Source organism: Hyla sarda, chromosome 9, assembly GCF_029499605.1.
Source record: "Hyla sarda isolate aHylSar1 chromosome 9, aHylSar1.hap1, whole genome shotgun sequence".
Lineage (NCBI taxonomy): Eukaryota > Metazoa > Chordata > Amphibia > Anura > Hylidae > Hyla > Hyla sarda.
The window spans coordinates 137,877,651-137,893,675 of record NC_079197.1 but is presented as its reverse complement, the minus strand read 5'-3'; the positions used below and the strand labels follow the sequence as shown (position 1 = coordinate 137,893,675).

The 16,025-nt window shown below is 42.3% G+C and overlaps 1 protein-coding gene across 1 annotated transcript; it reads left to right on the top strand.

Moving 5' to 3' along the window:
• The first annotated feature begins 409 nt into the window (after positions 1-409).
• LOC130291920 (olfactomedin-4-like) lies at positions 410-15,789 on the top strand. The gene is made up of 5 exons (XM_056541354.1): positions 410-487; positions 1,660-1,836; positions 12,050-12,262; positions 12,488-12,644; positions 14,297-15,789. The coding sequence occupies exons 1-5, from the start codon at positions 410-412 to the stop codon at positions 15,148-15,150; spliced, it is 1,479 nt and encodes a 492-aa protein (XP_056397329.1). The 3' UTR covers positions 15,151-15,789.
• The last annotated feature ends 236 nt before the right edge of the window (positions 15,790-16,025 follow it).

Here is a 16,025-nt window from a genome sequence, read left to right as displayed (position 1 = left end):
TTGACCTCACAAATGCTCTTTTGCCTGAATGGGCGAATATTCTCACAGACACTTCCAAAATCCTGAAGAAAGACTCCCCAAAAGAGTTAGGGCTCTTATGACTGTAAAACGGGGACCAACTCCATTCTAACTGAATGACTATCTCAAAACTAAGATTTGTATTGATGTCTGTCCTAAAACCTATAAATCCATAAGGAGACCAGCTCTGACTAATATCTAAATGATGTATCTGCTTGTGTTTGTTCAGATAGCCCTATCTTATGTTCCCCAGAGTTTACAATGCCATAATATTTTAACTGTCACACGATTTTTATTTTATTATACATAAAATGAGCTGATACCAGTGGTAATATAAGGGGTGGAGTATACACATCGGTGTATATATAGAGGGTGAACACAAGTTGGCGGTATGGAAGATATGAAGGACACCATGTTCACCTTCTTCTTTTTGCTCCTTGGCATCTGCCAAATTCATGCCGCCAGCTTGGTAAGTTCTAATGGAAATTTCAAAGCAGTTATTTTTACATTTTATTTCTCATGCATCAGTACTTTCTTCTTCAACACCTCTTCTGGAATAAACAGATTTTTTTTAGCATTTACCATAGGAGGCCATATATATTTTTTAAAGATATAAAATACCAACAATATGAAATGACATATTTCATATTCCAAAACTAAAATCAAAACAATCCCTACACCCCATCACCATCCCTCAAGGGACTTCCTACAAAAGATCATGGCACATAATTAAAAGAGAACAAAATGTAATAGACCTTAAAGGGAACCTGTCATCAGCTGTATGCTGCTGTATCCCAGAAAACAACGTCTCATAGTCATAGTTTAGTAATCATAGTATAAAAATGTCACCGGGACCACCGGGATCTATAGGGAGATATGTGTCACTTAAGTCACCTTGGTGGGGACTATTTAGCCAGGTCCTGGCACCATTTTTTAACTATGATTATTATAATAAATAAACATAAATGGACTTAGTTGTTATTTGCACCATTTAACCTACCATTTGAAAAGTTATTTTAACCAAAATTGATGTGTCTCCTAAAACTATGCCGATTGTTTCAACAATTATTTACCATAAAAAAAAAACTTAACCAGGAGTGTTCCCCTATCTGAAGACCTTTACAGAGGTATCCTGAGTTAAATAATCTATCCCCTATTAACAGGATATGGGATGAGATCATTTAACTTCGAATAAGCCTTTAATTATTGCATAGGCTGTGTCATATAGTATTCTATTAAAATGATTCTCCCTTATGCCATAAAATGTATATGTTTTTATAATATTGTTTGGCATAAGAAAGATTAGTTTTTAATAGGGTGTTATATGGTATAGTCCATGCAGTTTTGATTGGTGGGGGTCACAGTGCTGAGACCCTCACCAATTACTAAAACAAAGGGGCAGAAGTGCTCAGCTGATGCACTGTGCCGTTCATATGTGCTCAGCTCTGCTCCTTTATCCTCAGAGTGCAGAGCAATGTACTGTATGGCTATATAATCTATGAGGTTTTCTGATGAAAGCAAAGGAGTAAAGAGTGGGCACCACTTTCTGCCTTTTTTAGAAAATGGTGGTCTCAGCACCTGGACCCCCACCAATCAAAATTTTTTGCTACGTAACTGTTACATGTCAGACATTTGTTAAAGTTATGTTATATTGTTTTGTCTCAACAGAATAAAAACTTCACTGGGTCGCTGGATGAGCTGGGGGTCTGTCACTGCTCGGTTGTCCTCCCAGACTCTACCTTTCCTGCTGATCGTTTTGAGATGTTAGAGATGTCCAGCCATAACTTGACCATCACTGTTGAACAGCAGATCACTAAGGTAAAGAAACAGTCCTGCAATAACACATAAGGGTGACTTGGGAATCTGTTCTTAGACTGTATACAGTACCATGTTTGTATGTAGATCGTCTACATCAGAAAAATACCAGGTTCACATTATGTTTTTCCTGTGTTAGGCTTCACCCACATGTACCTCAGAGGCCTCCACCCGGGACCTAGATGGCAGATTCCATTCAAGGCCAAAAAAACAGAGTCATGTGATCTGTTGCACAACGGCCACCAGATGATCCCAAGAGATGCCATTAGCTTTAATGGGATCTGTCGGGTTTCTATCCAGGGTCCATTCATTTAGAAGGATTTGACTGGACAAAAAAATAATAAATACTCCTAGCCTTAGTGTATGCATCCACAAAGCTTATGGATAATTGTCTAAATAGGGATCCATTAGTCAGGATTTTTCTTTTAAATACTTCCTATCCAGGTGGGTTAAACCTCAAAACGGATCTCATAGTACAGTAAGAACAGTCTTGGTCATTGCTATGTGCATATTATAATGGATTTTAACATGTTCAGTCATTTATATGTTCTGCACTACATGGCTCTGGTGGCGGAGTTTTACAATTGTGTTGTATTTATATATATATATATATATATATATATATATATATATATATATATATATCTACCAATGTACAGTACTGTATTTCTCTTGCAACCATGAGTAATAGCCTCTAATGTCTCAAGAGGGGAAATATTCGTGCATCTGTTGGGTTGAGCCGCCTGATCGCTTCAGCTGCTAACATGTTAATTTTACTTTAGGGTGAACTCCTTTCCATTCAAATAAACTTATTATTTTTTAGTGGGTAATTGTAGAAAGTAGAAAAGCGCACTCACTCACCTTAAGGGGCCTTATGAAGCGCATGTAGCGCGAGATGGGTCCATAGCCCGTACGCACCTCCTTCCTCTGTCATCCCCATGCACCTATGTCTCTGTACTCGTGTGAATAAAAGCACAGATGAAGCAAACAACGTGGTGAGTGTGCTTGTCTTCTTTCTACAATTTCCCATATATACATTGAACTGTATCTTTCACAAGCTTAGCAAAGCCACCACCAGTGCATTTACAGAGCAGCTGCAATATTGTGTCATATTTAAGGGGTCCCATTAGGTGTGTGAAGTGGCAGTGCCAGGTATACCTCTCCTTACTACTATTATTCTTTTTTAGTTTTTTCAATTTCAACCCAATAAGAAATACAACATTTTCCTACCCAGCCACAAACGAGTTAAAGGGGTACTTCAGTGCTCCGGCATTCTAAACATTTTGTACAGAATGCTCGGAGCCGGAAGCCATGATTGTGATGTCATGACCATGCCCACATCACCCCACGCCCCTCCATTCATGTCTATGGGAGGGGGCGTGTAGGCATGAATGGAGGGAGCGTGGCCATGATATCACGACCATTGCCGCATAAAGCTCTATGAGAGCCGAAGATTGCCGAACAGCTCTCCCATAGAGCTGCAGATTGCTTCTTTCATTTTTAAAGAGACCTGTGAAAAATGAAAGAAGCAATCTGATTGGTTGCCTTGGGCACCACTTTTCATCTACACAGGTTTTGGTAAATCTCACCCTTTGTCCTTAAGGGGTTAAAGGACATCTGTAAGCTTTATTTGTTGCTAAGAACTGAAAAGACTGTTGGATAGCTGTTAGGGTATGTAAGCTATGCATTTCCTGGAGCTGATGGTGTTTATCCTATAATGCCTCAGCCATGTGTCAAGGAGGTGGGACAAAACTGCTCAAGTGTCACAGCCTGACATGTTTCCTTAGCTGATGGCAGCTTTTCGCTTGTGTAGTGTGTGTTGTTACCTCATGTAATCTTAGGGTACATTCCCACGTACAGGATCTGCTGGATATTTTTGCTGCAAAATTTTCTTCAGCTGATTTTGCCACCCATTGAAGTTTATTTGGTAGCAAAATCAGCTGCACAAAATATGCAGCAAAAACATGCAGCAGATCCTGTACGTGTGAACGTACCCTTACAATCTCCACATCACCCATTAAAACATCAAGACAGTAACTATTATTGGAAGGTATGAATCTTAAGGTTTTTACAATTCAAAAAATAAAAAAAGCCTGCAATGACTGTGGGTGAACCCTGCCATACCAGAAAAGGTCTTAGAGGCGCTGCTCAATGCTGGCGGACCTCGGCAGCATAAGCTTCATACAGGATCACAGCATCAGTAATTCAGGTGGACCTGAGGAAGGCACATGGTAGTGCTGAAACCCATTGTCCAGATATACATCTAAAACATTTTATGTCTTCCTGTGCATGGCCTGTGGTCATGTTTCTGTCAGCATTGAGGAGCGCCTCTAAGACCTATTTTGCTTGTTCATCTTCTATCTCTGTGTTGCCGATCCACTTCATGAAAGGGTAGGATAAGGTCAGAGTGCAGCATCTCAGATACTATCACACTTCTTATGCCCTCAATAGAGTTGTACCTATCATCAGCATAACTGCAAAAGGGGAGTGCCCCCTTTTTATCTCTCCCCAAATTGTCCTGACGGAGTGTTGTCTGCACATACTGTAGATCCTATGTACATCCTATGTACAAGTAAACCACATATGGTGAAAATTTAGCTCCGATGACATCTAAATAGAAAGAGTCATCAAAGTAAAAAAAAAATTGGCAATAAGAATTTAGTGACCTGCAAGATGTGCTGTTCCAAGATGTCTTCATAATAACTATATCTACTAAGGTGAAATGAAAGAGCATCTAGAACAGTCATGAGGGACACAAGTTAAAAATGCAACAATGTTGCATTCCAACCATATACATGTTTTCCCATGAGATATAATCCATCGCTGTCTTCATAGGAGACTTTTTCTGTTCCTAATAAAGCCTTAAAGGGGTACTCCGCTGACCCATCGTTCGGAACATTTTGTTCCGAATGCTTGGAGCGGACGGCGGACCACGCCCCTTGTGTTGTCACACACCACGCCCCCTCATTGAAAGTCTATGGGACTTGCATTGAGGGGGTTTGGTCATGACATCATAACCCCCGCTGCCTGCACCCAGCGTTCTAAACTGCACAGGGATTGTGGGGTCCCAGTGGCGGGACCCCCATGATTAGACATCTTCTCGCCTATTCTTTGGATAGGGGATGAGATGTCTAGGGGCGGAGTACCCCTTCAAGTGTGAGTAACTAGGGGTCAGAGCAAATTATCTAGCCATATCTATAACAGAAATGATAGGGCTAAGAAGAGGAGGGGAAAAATTTTTTGTACGTTTTGGATAAGGCATGGCAGAGACAGGAGAGTTTATCGTCATATGATATCATTGCTTCTAATCTAATATGATTCTGTTTACTCCCTCCACATGTTGGTGCTTGAGTTTATTCTGAACCACCAGAATGGGTGGCTTTAGAGATCCCCAGGGGTGATGATGAGTTTTATGCTGAAAATATTAGTCCCTGTTGTACAGAGGGGCAAAAAAGTATTTAGTCAGCCACCAATTGTGCAAGTTCTCCCACTTAAAAAGATGAGAGAGGCTGTAATTTTCAACATAGGTATACCTCAACTATGAGAGACATAATGAGAAAAAAAATCCATAAAATCACATTGTCTGATTTTTTAAGAATGTATTTGCAAATTATGGTGAAAAAAAAGTATTTGTACAATAACAAAAGTTCATCTCAATACTTTGTTATATTCCCTTTGTTGACAATGACAGAGGTCAGACGTTTTCTGTAAGTCTTCTCAAGGTTTTCACACACTGTTGCTGGTATTTTGGCCCATTCCTCCATGCAGATCTACTCTAGAGCAGTGATGTTTTGGGGCTGGCGCTGGGCAACACGGACTTTCCACTCCATCCAAAGGTTTTCTATTAAGATTCTCCAGGACCTTGAAATGCTTCTTACAAAGCCACTCCTTCATTGCCCGGGTGGTGTAACATAGTTCATGTGTTTGGGATCATTGTCATGCTGAAAGACACAGCCACGTCTCATCTTCAATGCCCTTGCTGATGGAAATAGGTTTTCACCCAAAATCTCATGATACATGGCCCCATTCATTCTTTCCTTTACATGGATCAGTTGTCCTGGTCCCTTTGCAGAAAAACATCCCCAAAGCATAATGTTTCCACCCCCATGCTTCACAGTAGGTATGGTGTTCTTTGGATGCAACTCAGCATTCTTTCTCCTCCAAACACGACTAGTTGAGTTTTTACCAAGAAGTTCTACTTTGGTTTCATCTGACCATATGACACTCTCCCAATACTCTTCTGGATCATCCAAATGCTCTCTAGCAAACTTCAGACAGGCCCGGACATGTACTTGCTTAAGCAGGGGGACACATCTGACATTGCATGATTTGAGTCCCTGGTGGCATAGTGTGTTATTCATGGTAGCCTTTGTTACTTTGATCCCAGCTCTCTGCAGGTCATTCACTAGGTCCCCCTGTGTGGTTCTGGGATTTTTGCTCACTGTTCTTGAGATCATTTTGACACCACGGGGTGAGATCTTGCGTGGAGCCCCAGATCGAGGGAGATTATCAGTGGTCTTCTATGTCTTCCATTTTCTAATAATTGCTCCCACAGTTGATTTCTTCACACCAAGTTGCTTGCCTATTGCAGTTTTAGTCTTCCCATCCTGGTACATGTCTACAATTTAGTTTCTGGTGTTGTTCGACAGCTCTTTGGTCTTGGCCATAGTGGAGTTTGGAGTGTGACTGTTTCAGGTTGTGGACAGGTGTATTTTATACTGATAAGTTCAAACTGGTGCCATTAATACAGGTGAAGAGTGGAGGACAGAGGAGACTCTTAAAGAAGAAGTTACAGGTCTGTGAGAGCCAGAAATCTTGCTTGTTTGTAGGTGACCAAATACTTATCCCCCCCCCCCCCCCCTAATTTTCAAATAAATTCTTTCAAAATCAGACAATGTGATTTTATGTTTTTTTTTTTTTCTCATTATGTCTCTCGCAGTTGAAGTATACCTATGATGAAAATTAGAGGCCTCTCATCTTTTTAGGTGGGAGAACTTGCACAATTGGTGGCTGACTAAATACTTTTTTTGCCCCACTTGTATATGTCATGTGACGTGGTGTAAACCTGAGGTTCCCCCTGAGACCTACATGCACAGGAATGAGACTTCTGACAATAGAATTTTATGACAGACAGGAGGCTCGTATCAAGTGCATTATCCTTCTTTATTTAAGCTCAATAGCAGAAATAATGCAATGTAAATGTAATAACAAAGACAAAATGAGGGTGCAGGTCACCTTAGCAACCATATATAGCCCCTTTGAAACTCCAGCCAATACTGTCCCGACTGGCCCCATATTAACTGAAACCAACTCCACCTCCTCCTCTTTCTTTCTGCTCAGTAGCAGAGTCATCATCAGATAAGTACTTGCTCTTCTTTTGGGTATTTTTTGCGGTTGGAAGGTTTCATATTCTTCCTTCCACCGCTCTATATCCCTGTATTTGTTCTGCTTCTCCCTCCGGTGTAGATATTTCATACACCAGACCCCTTTCCTTAAGTCCTTTCTTTGTACTTGTTATACTTATGCCCGCTTTTGTGTCCCTGTAATTCCTTAGAATTACTCTCGTCCTATCTGTGCTTTTGGCGCTTCTTCTCCGCCGGCCGTCTCCGCCCACTTCTCGCTCCCTGCGCGCTTCTCGACACGCTGCGTGTCACGTAGGTTCTCAGGTATCGCAAGATCGCGCGGTGCTGCTGCTAGCCAGGGACGTAGGTGTCCCTGGTGTCAGAGGGACTTGCGCGCTGTGGGGCATTCATAAGAGCCCTTGGTGTGCTTTTATTAGCACTGTCAGTGCCGCGGACCTGTAGGATCGCCGTCACACAGCTTTCCTGTGGACAGCTGTGCTCGGCATCGTTCGGCAGGTCGCTTCTTACCTCGGAGCAGCTTACTGCTGTCTCCTGCCCTGACGGAGGGACTGTTCCCCTCCTTCCTGCTGTGATCCCTGTTGTGTATACTCTGGTGCGGCACAACAGGGATCCTGTGATTTATAATACTGTGGTGTTCATGAAGTATTGCAATATATTTAATCGTTTATTAAAGTGACTATATATTTATTGGGCTATCCCTTCTCTCTTCTCTCCACAGCCCCGTGCTTGTTTTCCTACACTCATACTGTGCTCAGGTGTCTACCACTACGTTTGATAGTAAATTAGAAATGACCCTGGGGGATGACCCCACTACCGCCCATGACTCTGACCCTATGTCCGCTGATCAGATACAGCAGTTAGTGAACAGGTCTGTACAGTCTGCGCTCACGTCCGCCATGGCGGCCATGAATGACACTATTTCCAAGTCAATTTTGTTTGCGGTCTCCCAGTCACACCAGTGGGGACCTTCCCTACACCGGTTTCTGAACATAAGAAATCCGGTAAGTCTGAGAGAAAACGCCACCACTGCTCAGATGGTATGACCTCTCCCACACTGCGTCAGACGGTGGGAGATAACCAAAATATCCAAGGCGGCCCCTCACATGCGGGCGCCAACCTGAAATCGGGTATTAGACCCTCCACCCGGGAGGAAGGCAACACTATCCGGGCATCCCGTTCCGCGAAGCGGACTAAACCCGATTCATACATTGAGTAGTCGGAAGGGGACTCTGAATCGGAGGTCGATTTTTCTATACCCTCTTCTATCGGCAGCGAAGAAGAGGAGGTAGGTTGAGATGGAGAGTGCGATCCTTCGGGGTCTGCTTCTGCAGTGGACAATCCGCATGCCATCCTGGACTCCCTAGGGGTTCCGTTTTTCGATCCGGATTCCATAAAACATCCGAGATCGGGAGAATGGGCCCCGCTGCCGCAAGTGGCTAAGTATGTGGAGGCTTGGCTGCGGAAACCTCTAGAAGGGGCAATCGCAGCAAATAGAGGTCGGAATGTCCTCGCCCTTCGGTGGCTAACAGGGTTGCGGTCACACCTGAGTTGGACCCGATACTTAAAAACTCGAAGAAAGGCCTGGATAGGTCCTTCATGTCCGATCAGGGCAAATTATTGGATATTTTGGGGCCTCTTACCAAGATCCTCAACTTGACTGAGCAGGCGGTGGCAACTGGTGGGTCTGTGGACCCCGAGGTGCTCAGGGGTTGGGCCTTAAGGGCCACATGTATATTGGGCAAGGCAAACTCCGCTATGTCCACGACAAAAAGTGGGAATTCACGTGTCTCCCATTCGGACTGTCATCGGCACCGTGGTGCTTCACCAAGATCTTAAGACCGGTGATGGCTCTTCTCAGGAGTCGGGGTGTGAGACTTATCATATATCTCGACGATATTTTGATAATGGCTCAAACGCCTCATTAGGTCCGGCTAAACGTGGAGTGGACAAGATCCCTTCTCACAGATCTCGGATTTCTAATCAACGACAAAAAGTCCGTGTTCATTCCCACGCAAGAAATAGAGTTTCTAGGTTTCCTGGTGAACACCCCTATGGCGACGTTGAGCCTTCCGGACAAGAAGCTTACACTGCTTCGCAAGAAAATGAGGTCCCTGCTCAGGAAGGATATGGTTCCATTGCAGGTGGCCCGCATAGTGGGCCTATTATCGGCCTCCATGCAGGCAATTCCACGGGAGGCAAATGGTCTCTGCTTGGAACTTCTGGCGGGCTCCTTTGTGATCAAAAGTTTCGCTTCCCACAGGTCAGATTGTTGTATCCTGCTTCGCATGGACAACATCTCCGCCATACGGTACATCAACCGTTTTGGGGGTGCGAGATCCAGAATGTTGGCGGACATCGCGAAGGATTTCTGGCTCTTCTGTCTTCAGAAGAACATCTTTCTGGTAGCAGAATATCTTTCGGGAATCTCCAATGCCATCGCGGATTAGAATTCCAGACATCTGATGGACAGCAGCGATTGGACCTTACATCCATCGGTCTTCCAGATGATTTGCGACCTTTGGGGTCCTATGACTCTGGACCTGTTTGCGTCCCGACTCAATCGGAAACTACCTTGTTTCTTCAGTTGGAAACCGGACCCGGAGGCATCGGCCGTGGATGCGTTCCTACAACAGTGGCCTCCGGAAACACTATATGCGTTTCCTCCTTTTGCCATGATACCCAGGGTATTGTGGTAAACAGGGTCTCAAGCATCCACTTTGGTGTTGGTCACCCCCTGGTGGCCCACTCAATCTTGGTTTCCCCAACTACTGGGGATGACCATAGATTATGCTCAAATCTGTCCACTCTTCCCATCGCTCCTAAAGAATCCGATGGAGGAGTTTCATCCGCTGGTCTTGTCCGGTCAATTAAGATTGGTAGTTTGGCTGATTTCCGGTTGTCGGAATACAGTGATGACATCTCACAATCAGCTAGAGATCTCATGCGAGATGCATGGGCCCCAGGTACCAGATCGGCTTACCGATCTGCCTGGAGATTATGGGTTCATTGGTGCTCACAACGGCAGATGGATCCCATTCAGGCCCCTGTGTCTGGAGTCTTACATTTTTTATCGGCAGATTTCGACGACGGGAAGGCTTATCGGACCATTAACATTTATAGGTCTGCCATTTCCGCCCGTCATGACCGGGTGGAGGGGGTGTCGCTGGGTCGGCATTCTTTGGTCTGATGGCTTCTCAGAGGCATTAGGTTTAACCGTCCTCCTGCCCCTAGGTATCAGTCCACCTGGGATGTGTCTTAAATTTTTTGTATGTTCTCCTCATGGGAGGACAATGAGGATTTACCTCTTAGACTCCTGTCTTTCAAGTTAACTATGCTATTATGTTTGATATCCATCAAACGCGTGTCGGATGTTAGGGCCTTAGAAGTGTCGCGGAGACAGTTTACTCCTCAGGGTGTTATCTTCTCCGTGTCTCGACAGACAAAAACGGATTTACAAACTGTGTTTTATCCAATTTTTTCGACGCATCCTAAATTGTGTGTAGTTCGCTGTCTGAAAGCTTATGTGCTCTGGACGGCGCCTTTACGTACTGGGAGTTTCTCTCAGCTTCTTATATTGTTTTGTTCTCCGCACCTTCCAGCGTCTTCTCCAAAGTTGTCGCGTTGGATTAGACAGACGATGACTTTGGCTGGGATCAATGTTTCGATATTTAAAGCTCATTCTTCTAAAGGTGCCATGGCTACCAAGGTGGCTACCAAGGTAACAAGGTGGCTTTGAACATGCACTTGATACGAGCCTCCTGTCTGTCATAAAATTTAGGATTTTCCTAGTTTTAATGACAGAAAATATAGATTTTATAGAGACAGGAGGCAAGTATCAACCCTCCCTGGTTCCCACCCTGTTATGGTTGTTCTTTTTTATTTCTAGGTTACTGAAGATGACTCCTGGGCGATTGCAGCAGCCTGAGTTGGTCTGTGGTTTGAGTTACAGATCTCCCTAGTGGTTGGAGGTCGGATATGGATTCCTGTTTCCAGTTCGTTTCTGGGGTTGGATCAAGTTCTGATGTTTCGTTCTCGGTGGAATTTTGCCGTTGGATTCGTGTTGACGGTTCATTGACGGATGGCCTTCTCCTAGAGTGCAGTTGGTTCTGGTGTTAGAACGGCATAAAGAAAGAGGAGGAAGTGGAGTCGGTTTCAGTTAATATGGGGCCAGTCGGGACAGGATTGGCTGGAGTTCAAAGGGGGTGTATATGGTTGCTAAGGTGACCTGCACCCTCATTTTTTCTTTCTTACATTTACATTGCATTCTTTCTGCTATTGAGCTTAAATAAAGAAGGATAATGCACTTGATACTCGCCTCCTGTCTTTATAAAATCTATATTTTCCGTCATTAAAACTAGGAAAATCCTAAATTCTATCCAAACAACAACTAAACTTTACTACTTTCGAAAATCCAGAAAAATCCGGTTACTTAAATATAGCTTTGTTCAATACAATTTAGGAGTTTGGAGAATAGAAATTTAGTCACTGTCCCTTTAATCTAGTCTGTTTAAGTAGCTTAGATGAGTGAATTTTGAGGTCCTTTTAACACTGTACGTGAAATGTCTACTGCAGATGTATGCACAGGTGTTGAGGTTCACTGGCTCTCTAGTTCAAAATTGGTTCACCTGGTGCAAGGTGCAAAATAGAACTCCACTTTACTGACTCTGTGGCTGTAATCTTTGACATGGCACTCGGAAAGGCGCATCCAGGGAAGTTCATCTGAATGGCCCTTGTACAACTTCTCCGTTCTTGAACAATAAAAATCTCCCTCCTGGGGCCGTTTTTTGCCCTGTGTTAAAAGACTTTAGGTGGTACTTGAGCTGAACTTAAACTGACCTGCATTATTCTTCCAGATCCACCACTATGAGAGTACCTTGATTATTTACATGGAGCGGCTGGTCGAGCTGACCAAACGGGTGGAGATAATGGAGACGGGAAGTGTCACATACACTGAGCTGGAATTTGAGCTGGTGAAGTTGGAGATTAAAGAAATGGAGGCCCTGATACTGCAGCTGAAATCATCAATGAACAGTACCAATGTTGAGGTGGAAACTCTCTACCTTCAGGTAAGTCACTTATTGCATTATTGTGAATTGTTTCTTGTTTCTTTTTTCTATTGTGAATTGTTTCTTTCACATTATCTTTTTACTGTATATATCTATTTGTCTGCATGTCTGTCAGTCATTTGCCTTTCTATCTGTCTAGCTATTTAATATAGATAGATAGATAGATAGAACTGTAATCTGCTTTGCTATAGACCCTCCCATCATTTTTTGTATATTCTGCTATAGATCCGCAACATTTCCATAATGGTGAACCAGCTGGAGGTCTATGATAAGAATAATGTTTTAGTTATCAAGAGAGAAATTGCATCACTGAAGAAACAACTTGAAGATTGTGAAAAGAACAAAACAGGAGATTACCCTTCGTTTCCTCCGATGGGCAATGGTATGTTGATACAGTATTGTTTGTATTTCATTTTCATCAAGAGTGTATAACCAGGAGAGAGACCCAAGGTATATAACAGATGCCCTAAGAAAAACAAGGCAGCCTGAGATGCCTCCTAAATAAAGTCTCCTTGTGTTTTTGCTCACACTGTACATATTGAACTTTTTGGCAGTCTCCCAGTCTTTGTCTGGGAGCATATGATAAGTGAGCTTTGTCCCCTGTTCACACTGGCCGAAAACTAAGCTGAGACTTGCTGTTTTGTCTATGGTGATAAGGAGGAGGCTGCTGGAAAGTGATCTGCATAGAATTACAGTGAGAGGTGACACCAGAAGATAGTAGTAGAAACGAGTCCATTCACAATAGCTGAAGCCCAGAGCTGAGCCCCCCCCCAATTCATGTGAATGAGACAGGTCCTGTCCATTGTTGCCCAGGGGTATTGTCCAGGGGTATTGCAGTAAAGTATATCTCTAAATGCTGTTTAAACAGCTCAGGCAAGATGTCTGCCCCCCATAATAATGTACAAAAAGAATTTATTTTTTATTTTTAAATGAACATATTTCAGAATCTGTAAATGAGAAGAAAAGAGGGGCTGCCTACACCTCAAGGACAGTATTTGAACAATTTGATATATTTAGGCTGAGACCGTGCTTCAAATATTCATTATATAAATTTATTTAACCCCTTAAGGACTCAGCCCATTATGTTTTAAATACATTTATATTATGAATATTTGAAGCACTGTCTAAGCCTAAATATATCAAATTGTTCAAATACTGTCCTTGAGGTGTAGGCAGCCCCTCTTTTCTTCTTATTTACAAATTGCCACATACACCTGGGTATAGGTGTTTTTTGCCTACTCAGCCTCGGCCAGTATTAATTGTGAGCTGCACCATTTTTTTAATATTTCAGAATCTACCTTTATTAGCTATTGTCAAACTGGAAGACGAAGAGGCACTGAAGACAGGGAAAAGGGAGGGTAGAAGAATAATTATTTAGTATGTGGCCTAGAGCTATGGGTTTTATAGTATTTAGTGCACCAATACACATAGTCATGTGCCCACTATTTTCTTAATAGATGCTCTTGGATTGTGTTTCAATGAAAACTGAGTTGGTTGTTTCATTGAACCTTCATAATAAAAGGGGTTGTGTGGGATTACAAAAAAAGTTTAACTTTTTTCCAGAATCAGCGCAACTATTGTTATCCTTGGGTTGTGCCTGGAATTGCGCCAATTAAACCCTTTTTCTAATCCCGCTCCAGCCCTGTCTTTTATATTCCCCAAAACTAATGTATAAATACAACAATCTAATGTTTCTTTGGGAATATCGTGGAGACATCTGAGATGCTGACATCACAGGGAGTCTGAACACAGTGCACTACAATGAATAGGCTGGAGTGCTATGCTGAGAAGCTCCTCTCTTTGGCAACCAATAGCCCCTCTTAGCTTCTGTCAGGATAGTCACGCAGGGCCATTACTTTCTTCCATCTATGTATCTGCAGAACGCTGCCCTCCATAGAATCATTACAAGAAACTGAATTTCATTGTTAATTAAATGGGGATCCCAGTGCTAATGTTTTTTCTACACCCAAGATTAATAGTCATGTGAAACAATGTCTGTACTTTGGATTTACAATTGATTGTTTTATTGCTCAGGTACCTATCAACGTGGACTCATTAGCAGCATCGGTAAACCATTCATAGTGCAACTGAACTATTATGGAGCCAGCTACAGATTTGGAGGATGGGGAAGAGATTCAATGGCAGGAGCTGATCAGAATGTTCAGTGGGTGTCTCCTCTCCATACAGATGGAAGGATGATGTACTATTTGCGTACCTACAATACATACAACGATCTTCTGACCCATAAACATGCCTTGGACAGAAGCATCAGTAATACACATTATGGACAAGGAGGAGGAATGATTATGTATAATAAAATAATGTACTATAATTGCTACAACAATAGAAATATATGCAAATATAATCCACAGACCAATGTACTGGATTTCAGCCTTGCTCTCCCTAATGCTGCTTACAACAACCGATTCCCCTATTCATCCTCAACTTGGCAAGATATTGACATGTCCAGCGATGAAGAAGGACTTTGGGCAATATATTCAACTGAGGAAAATGCTGGAAACATTGTCATCAGTAAACTAGATCCCCTATCTCTGGCGGTAAAACAGACCTGGATCACATCCTATTACAAGCCGGCTGTCACTAATGCATTCATGGCTTATGGGGTTTTGTATCTTACTAAACCTCTTAGTACACAAAAAGAAGAAATATTTTACATGTATGATACAAAAACTGAAAAGGTGGGATGGGTGAACATTCCCTTAGAAAAACCAATGGAGAATGTGCAAAGTCTCCATTATAATCCTAATGATCATAAGCTCTACATGTACAATGATGGCTACTTGGTCAACTACGACATCACTTTTAAGCCTGCTGAGGAAGGTAAAGCTCACATAAAGCCCTATAAGTCCACACCTGCAAAAAAGTAGAGGATTAGGGCAATACAAATATGGGCAGGTCACCATAGCCTTTAAGACTGTCCAAGGTGAATAGGATCCCTACCTGACTGATCACTAATTAATAATCATAATGAGGAATAATCACACATCTATTCTCAAAGATCAGTTTTTATCATTTAAATTGTGTGTTTTATTTACATAGAATGAATCTACAGAAAAAAATAGTAAAGTAACTTTGCAAATATATTGTAATACATTACTGATCCTAAGTTACGTGTATTGTTATTGCATTCTGCAAGGTGTCTGTGTCACTCTAGGTACTGGACTGTAATGTCATTTCTAAAAAATTAAATGCCCTATCCTATTATAGGAGTTTAGATAAACAACAAGGGCTGTTTCAGTCACTACATTTGGTGATTTGTTTTTAAGTGAACTGGTAATATTGTTAATGCAGATCCTGGTATCTCTAACTATCAGTACAAGATAATGCAGGGAAAATGTAGGATTTTAATAGAGGTTTCCAAGTGAGCTGGTGACAACTTTAGATACGACACAACTTTCTACACAAATTACTTCATATGTTTTGAATAAGGTGGTTTATGGGTTCGGATCTATGGGTTCTATGAAAAAATGTTTAAATTGTTTAATCTATCATATTCATAAAAAATCCAAAAGCAAGTAAATGCAGTGTGATTTTGTTCATTCATTTATCTTTTCTTTCCTCTATATATACATATTGCATATCATGCTCTGAGACTGGGCCTCATTTACTAAGCTGAAACCAACCAGTTTTTGTCTGGTTATTCTGCCTGAGACATGTCTGTGCCAGTGTGCGACAGTGTGCGCCTGAAAAATCCGACAAACCAGATATTGCACTATGAAAATCCGAAAAGGGGCGTGGTCAG